This window comes from Theropithecus gelada, chromosome 3 (genome assembly GCF_003255815.1).
Source record: "Theropithecus gelada isolate Dixy chromosome 3, Tgel_1.0, whole genome shotgun sequence".
Classification (NCBI taxonomy): Eukaryota; Metazoa; Chordata; class Mammalia; order Primates; family Cercopithecidae; genus Theropithecus; species Theropithecus gelada.
The window spans coordinates 166,699,801-166,707,497 of NC_037670.1; the positions used below are offsets into that span (position 1 = coordinate 166,699,801).

A 7,697-nucleotide genomic window follows, 5' to 3' on the forward strand; every position below is an offset into this window, starting at 1 on the left:
CTTATTTTTCTTGAGAGGTGGCAGACCTCTCTTTACATCCACAGAAGTCTTACCTCTAAGGTTCAAGCTTGACCCAACCCCAGAGCAAGCAAGACAAAGGACAAATAGTTCTACCCTAAATCTCTGCCACTCTGAAAGATGAGAAGGGCAGTGGTTAGAAACCCAGAGGTGAGTAGGGAGGGGAGAGGGACTTCAGCTCTTTGCTCCTCACTCTCGGGAGGCCTTTTGGATGAGTGCTCTTTGATTCTGCATTATCACCACTCGTCCCATGGGACTCTTGCTATCTTCCTGTATACAGAAGGGAGAAATACCTTGTTTTCAGATAGGATCCTTAGAGGGTGTCCCACACAAATGATGTTTCCTGCCTGTTCTTCTTTGAGTCTATCCTGACAGTCATGGAATGGAAGAGAATGTTGGTTGATCCATGTCAGGATGTCAGGATCACTGACTGTGGGAAAGAGAAAACAAACTCCAGAGTGACTCCTCTTATCACAAGGGCTCTTGTAACCAGATCCTGTTTTGTAAATAAATTCAGTCCTGAGAATATTCAATGCAGGTAGGAGCAGACACTCCATTCTCCATAGGATTCCTTGTTCAGTAATCTCCATGGTGGAGAAGTAGGTTTATAAGTCCCCTTTGTCAGATATCAAATCCATAGTTCTTTCTGTACTATGCATCTTTTATAAAAAAAATTGAAAAAACTGTGAGTTATTAGTGACCACATGGAGAAAGAGACAGTAATGAAGCCATCATCCCAAAGATTTTGCCCCTACACATACACCTTTATTGGGTATCTACTTGATCCTTTTCACATTTAGTTATAAAGGGAAAAACTATTTTAATGCATATAAAACTTCTTTTGAAGTTAAACAGATTATTTATAAGTGTTTATAGTGTGTGTATTGATATAAATATACATATATGTTTCCCCCTAAGTAGTTGCCATGTTGTTCAACTCCATAATAGCAGTTGCTATTATACTGTCAACTTCAGGATACAGGGACTTTAACCAAGGTATTATGTAATTTAAATTTCTGGTAGAGAATAGCAAAGAGACAGGAAAAAAAAAAACATTGACCAGAGATTGCTCAAACTAAGTCCAGTATTGTTTAAGGAGCAGGGTTTTTTCTGATAGAGTGCATCCAATCAAATGCCCTAAAGCAGATTAGGCCAGAAGGTGTCAGGTCAGAGAAGAAAGAGAAATTATGTTCAGTTTTATGTTTTTATGGGAACTAAATTAAAATACGTGTAAAAAGCTAGGTGAAAGTAAGTTAAGTTACTTGAAATAATGAATTTCTAACAAATATTGGAAGTCCTGTACCAGAAAGCTTATAGAGGTATTGTTTGTCACTGTGATTTTGACATTCAGAACCTGTATACCTCTGTATAGTTTTGTTTTGTTTTCAAATGGTAAGGAATAAATTACATCTGTAAATTGTGATTCAATTACTTTGAATAAGACTTATAAAGGACAAAAATCATCCAAGCTGCAATTGTTCAGAAAACATGTTCACCTAGATTCCCAAGTACTTTTTTTCTAAATTGAAAAATGAAGCTGCAAAATACGGAGAATATCATAGTTTCCGCTTTTTATTTCTGTTTTTTTTTTTTTTTTTTAAATCAAAGACTGACTTTTAAAATTCCACTTTTAATTGCTTTTACAGAACAGGTACATTGTTCTGTAGCCACCAGAGAAAGATTTAAACCTGATTAATAGATCCAGGACAACTTGCTTGAGCGAACATGGCTTTTGCAAGATAATCAATGTCAGCCTTCACTTCTTAAAATCAGCTGATCAGGATCAGAGGTCCTCTGACAGACACATCTCAAAGCACCAACCAATCAACAGCAATCCCCCTGAAGTAGCCAGGCCTCGACAGATGATGGGACCCATTCATACCTCTGAAAGTCCTCCAATCCCTCAACTCCAAGCTTTCCACAAACCCCATATGCTAGTCAGCACTCCACTTTGCTTAGTGGGATGGTGCCTGGTGAACATTGCTCTGACTTGCTGTAATAAGCAATAGATTTAGATTTGTCATTTCATTTCAGATATGAAGTGGTGGCATCCTTATCCTTAACAATACCTAAAGAGAGAATAGTGGAGTAACAGCCGACAAGGACCAACAAATACATTAGAAAGTAACTTTCTTCATAAGTGTTCTTTACTAGACAGACTCCTGCAGAGACCAGATCTTTCTGCTCATCCCAGTTTCAGCTCACAGGGGAGACGGGAGTGTGCTTACAACGTGGGCTGCCACTGTTTTTCCCATGAAGCATGTCAGGCCAGGGAGATACCAACTGATTATGCCATAATAATCAATTTCCTTATGAACCACCCAAGTCTCCACCTCTTAGTGGGAACTCTGGGATGGAGCAGTAGGTATGAGTAGCACTCTGTGTGGGGAACCAGCTCTGGTGACAGGACAGGTGCTCCCTCAACCATTCTCTTGTCTCCCAAGGTTCTCTGCACATAACTGGGTTCTCTGTGGAGGGTGCAGGAAGCATCCTCTGCTGCTTCACCGCATCACATATATTTTATGTTCATTTCCCCCACTGTTCTTCCATTGTGTGATGGGTTTTCAGCAACTATCAACGACTAAGTCACCCTCCCACAGACTGCCTTCATGCTGTCTTTTGTGCATGAGGACTCCTATTTCTCCCACCTGTATTTCAATCCAGTTCTCTGGACTCTTGTCTTCAATATTCTAGAGGTATAAAAATTACTGTCTGCTCCATTTTTTGATGTCCGAGCGGCTGCCCCTTATCAGTCTCTTTGAAATTTATCATTTTCTTTTTTTTTTTTTTTAAGGCGGAGTCTCGCTCTGTTGCCCAGGCTGGAGTGCGGTGGTGCGATCTCGGCTCACTGCAAGCTCCGCCTCCCGGGTTTACGCCATTCTCCTGCCTCAGCCTCCCGAGTAGCTGCGACTACAGGCGCCCGCCACCTCGCCCGGCTAGTTTTTTGTATTTTTAGTAGAGACGGGGTTTCACCGTGTTAGCCAGGATGGTCTCGATCTCCGGACTTCATGATCCTCCCGTCTCGGCCTCCCAAAGTGCTGGGATTACAGGCTTGAGCCACCGCGCCCAGCCCAAATTTTATCTTTGACCTCCAGTGATGGTGGTTTGGGGCCCTGGCAGGAATCCCTCTATGGTGGATAACTTTGTCTCATAGCAGTGATTTCCATTAGGGACATCCCACTACATTTTCTCCCGGCTCCAACCTCCTCAGCATAAAGAACACAGCATCCAACACTTACGGTTTTTATATTCATTCCAGGTCCAGGTTGGAATAAAGCAGGACTCATTAAATGGAATGGGTTCCAAGGCTATGGCTATAGTCCCCACATGCGGGTTGAGTGAAGCAGGCGTTGACAGTTTGATCATCATTAGGTCATTGTTCAAGGATTTTGCATCAAAGTCAGGGTAGGTCACAATCGATGAATAGTTTCGTATCTGTTGTTTCTTATTTGTGACGCTAGGTTGAGAAACTCCCAGTCGGATTTCAACACTTTGGAAGAAAGAGGGCAGAGAGATGAGAAGAAAGAGAGTCATAGGATGACAGATTACAAGAAATGCTACAGGCCACCCTCCTTAATTGTTTTAACTTTATTTCTTAACCTGAGAACAGACATGGCCTTCTTTTGTCTATAAAATAATAGCAATAATTTACAGAATTGTTCTATTAGAGACATAAATTTGTAAAATGTCTGACATGGGGTCTGGCACCTAAAACACAGTCAGTGGAGCCTTGTTATTAAGATTTTTATCATCTGAATTAGCAGCTAATAGAGAGGCACCACACATCCTGTTCATGGGTTAAGTATGGATGTAAGAAACAGCATCTGCGTTTTCAATTCTTATTCTGGAAGGATGTGAACTGTGTATTTCCCATACATCACAGAGCAGAGGTTAGTCTGTGTTAAACTAAACTGCCTTGAGCAGCCAGATGGCTGAGATTTCTGAATTTGAAAGGATCCTTCTATAATCATGAAACTGAGTAGGTCTTGATCACACAACACATTCTCACATGCAGCAGAAACACTGAGATTTGCAAGGAATTGCTTTATTTTGTACTGTGCTCCCGTGCCCTCTACTGTCACTGCGTGATATGGCTTTTGCCTAAATCTTTGACCTCATCCTATGGGCATCCCCCCTACTCATTACCCTTAGTTCCTGCTGATTTCTCTGCTTGCCAAATACCTTAATGTCTTTGCTACTTCAGGGATTATATGAATATTGTTTCCTTGGTCTGGAATATCCCCCAGGATTTATTCATTTGGCTGGCTCCTCTTCCTATGGATCTCACCTCTTCAGAGATGATGGACATGACCACATTAACTAAAGCAGATCTCTTGTTTCATACCCATATATTACAGCTTGCCATTAAAAACAAACAAACAAACAAAAAAAAACTTTGTTTTTGGCAGTTTATTTGTGTTGGCTACACTACCTCTACCAAAATGTAAGCTCCATGAGGGAACACTTATTTTCATCTTGTTCCTTCACGATTTTGTCAGTGATTAAACAGCCCTTGCTATATAATAAATGTTTAACAAGTATTGTTGATGAATGAATATTATTTACTACCCATGAGAGGGAATCCTGTGACATCTTCCTACTGATCTCCTCCTAAACTGCCCAAATTTGTATTCTATTTCCCATTGGGAACAAGAGTCTCTCTTTTTCCGTGTCTTCTGATTTTACTAAAAATTTTCTGGGATGCTTCACCAGATCTACATTTGTTTGAACAGATTCCTCCTGGCTCACAAGAGAAAGGGATACTTACGGTAAGGGGCAGTGGGCAGCTGTCAATATCCAGTCAGGATGAATGAGAGACCCCACACAGGGTTCTGGGAAGGACTGAAGATAGACCATGTAAGGAATAGTAAAATTGTATGATGATTCCTGATTATCTTTAGAGTCTTTAGCCAGAACAGCTCCTGGAGAATCAAGGGGCCATAGGTCGAAAGAGACAAAGAAGTTAAAAGGCCACAACTGGCTAGGGTAGTTTTCCCAAAACTAAGGTTTTCAAACATAATGTAAAGGTCTTCAATTTATCATTTATATTTTAATCAAAGAAAATTATGCATGTCCCTCAAGTTATACACAATAAGAAAATTGACATATAGCTTTGCTGAGATGAAATTACATAAAAATTCTGTGAAACTAAATTACATGCTGATCAGAAACTCTTACTGGCAGGGCTTGTGTGTTACAAAGGTGAAAAAATGACGACTTGAAATTTTTTTTTTAATTCACTTTTGCCATAAATTGGGATAAAAAATTACTGCCTGACTTTGGTGATGAAATAAATAGAAAAGCTTAGGGCTTCCAGAGCCCCTGACCCAGCTCATCCCCCTTTTCCAGGCCCATGTCCTCTAATATGGTTCCTTTTGTTTTCTTCAACAGTTGTTTTATTTAAGTGTCCTCCAGTTCCTAGCTCTTTAGTTGTGCCCAGCTAATCCTCTTTCCCATCTTTCATAGACTACCCTGGGTGTCACGCTAGGCAGAAACAAAGCCCCAAACTCTCACCAGCTGCACTCAAGAGAGCGACGATGAGAAAACCCTTCATGGCAGACTGATCTCGCCAGGAGCAGACAAGTTGATCAAGCTGTAAACTGTCCCAATCTTTAGTCCAAGTGTCCTTGTCAGGAACAGCTGTGGAGAAACACTAATTATGGGCAGAAGAGAGACGAGAAGAGAGCAGTCTTCAAACGAGTCCTTATCAAGACCCAAATATATACGGCATTGCTGGGAGCCGTGTCTGATGTGGGTGAAAGATAGTGGCACAGACCAAACCAAGGTCCTGGTGCCCCCTTTCCTAGCCTACAAATCTTGCCCAGAGTCATTATGTACCTGCTGATTTTCCCTCCTGTCTCTGTGACACAACCTTTCTTTGTTGTCCCCTCCTCCCTCTGTGACTTAAACCTCTCTCCTTTCCCCCCCCCCCCCCCACGCTGCCATCTCACCTCTTCCAGAGACTTCCAGAAGATTGGGGTATGAAATGCACTGAATAAATCATTGCTTTTTTCATCCCTTCTAATTTTAGTGATGCGGAAGCTGTGGTTCTCTTGAAAGTTAGTGGCAAAGACAGGACTCAGAACTCAGTCTCCATATTCTCTGTGTCAAGGCTGAACCCTATCTTAGCCTGTGTTCCCAGAAAAAAGCAATGGTTAAGAAATCCCCCCACCATTTTGTGTTCTTGGAAATGAATTACCACAAAGAACTACCTTTCCCATATGCCTTAGATAAGACTCTCTCCCCCTTCTATCTCCCAACTTCCAGAAAATTTCCCATGGTTCTCTTGCTTACCCGTGACACATTAAACACAGACCTTTCCTCTTTTGCCCATACTTGCTGACATGGCCAGACACAGACCATCCAACTCCCCATTTTTTGTTTCAAAAATGTTTAGCTGAGATTAGAATGGTTTGTCTCCTCAAAAGTAGCATATTCAAAAATAAACATATCTTATTCAGCCAACTGACTGAGACTTCCCCCTGATTGTAAAACAACCCCAACTATAAATCTCCCCACCTCAAACTTATATTTCTCTCCCTATAAAAGGTCCAGGGCAAAACCACCCTGCTAAGACACTTCATAATCTTCAGATCTGGGATGCTCTCCTATTGGGTGGTCTGAATACAACCAGACTCCTTACTAGTTCACTTTTTGTCTTCTATGCTGATTATTCTCTCAAAATGAATCCCCTTTTTTCTTTTTATTAGCTACCCTTATATGATAACTTCCAGGCTGTCCCACAGAGGCAAGTAATAAGAGTAGGTTCAATCCCACATTTTATATAGAGTAGACTGGACAAATGCAAACTGATCAGGATCAAACTGACTTTTATCAGAGTAATTAAAGAGCTGATCAGTTATAAAAGTCCATAAACATTGTTATGCCCAGACCGTTTATTCCCCGAAGAAGACCACCAGAGTCCAGAGTCAAAGCTAAGCAGCAAGGATCTTTATTACAGGTTCGAACCTGGAACTCTCCCTCGCTCGTGAAACGAGACGGGCAGGAGAGCTCCCCCACTGAGCTCCGAGCAGTGTTATATAGTCTAAGAAAAGTGGGCATAGAGTTATTATACAAATCAGATATATGATTGGCTAGTGTTTGAACAAGGCGATTTGGCTAACTATGATTGGTTCCCGCCATTTCTGATATTTCGGTTCAACCTTTGAGGCGGGAGAGCAGGTTTATGGCAGCAAGAGTTTATCTTACCTAAAACACGTCTTGTGACCTTGCCTCAGAACTTACAAAATCTCTGGTACGTGCAGAAAAGCAGGTACTCACAGAACTTACGGAATCTCTGGTATGTGCAAAGATTAGAGAGCAGAACAAAGGGTTTGGTGGGGGGGTGCGGGTACACATCTATCTTTGTGTTCTTTCAACGTAACATTCCTATGTCTGTAAAAAGTGTAGGCGGACTTAGTTCTCCTAAAATTTAATTATTAACTTAAAACATGTCATCAGTATGTTCCCATGTACTCTAAACTTTTGGAGACAACATTTCTTTAGTACCCAAAGGTTTTAAAATAATAATAATTATAATAATAAAGTCAGTATTTGTTTTGTACCATGTGAAAAATACTGTGTTATATGCCCAGCATGTGTGACCTAATTTATCCTTTATCACAGGCCTATACATTAAATATCATTATTACTCACTTTCAAGCTGAAGTTCTATATGG

At 41.0% G+C, this 7,697-nt stretch overlaps 1 protein-coding gene across 1 annotated transcript; it reads right to left on the reverse strand.

The window, feature by feature from the left end:
- Nucleotides 1-3,118: 3,118 nt before the first annotated feature.
- LOC112621762 (serine protease 58-like) lies at nucleotides 3,119-6,027 on the reverse strand. Its single transcript, XM_025381137.1, has 3 exons — nucleotides 5,533-6,027; nucleotides 4,787-4,940; nucleotides 3,119-3,508 (listed from the first exon to the last, which is right to left on the reverse strand). The coding sequence occupies exons 1-3, from the start codon at nucleotides 5,570-5,572 to the stop codon at nucleotides 3,226-3,228; spliced, it is 477 nt and encodes a 158-aa protein (XP_025236922.1). The 5' UTR covers nucleotides 5,573-6,027; the 3' UTR covers nucleotides 3,119-3,225.
- Between the last annotated feature and the right edge of the window lie 1,670 nt (nucleotides 6,028-7,697).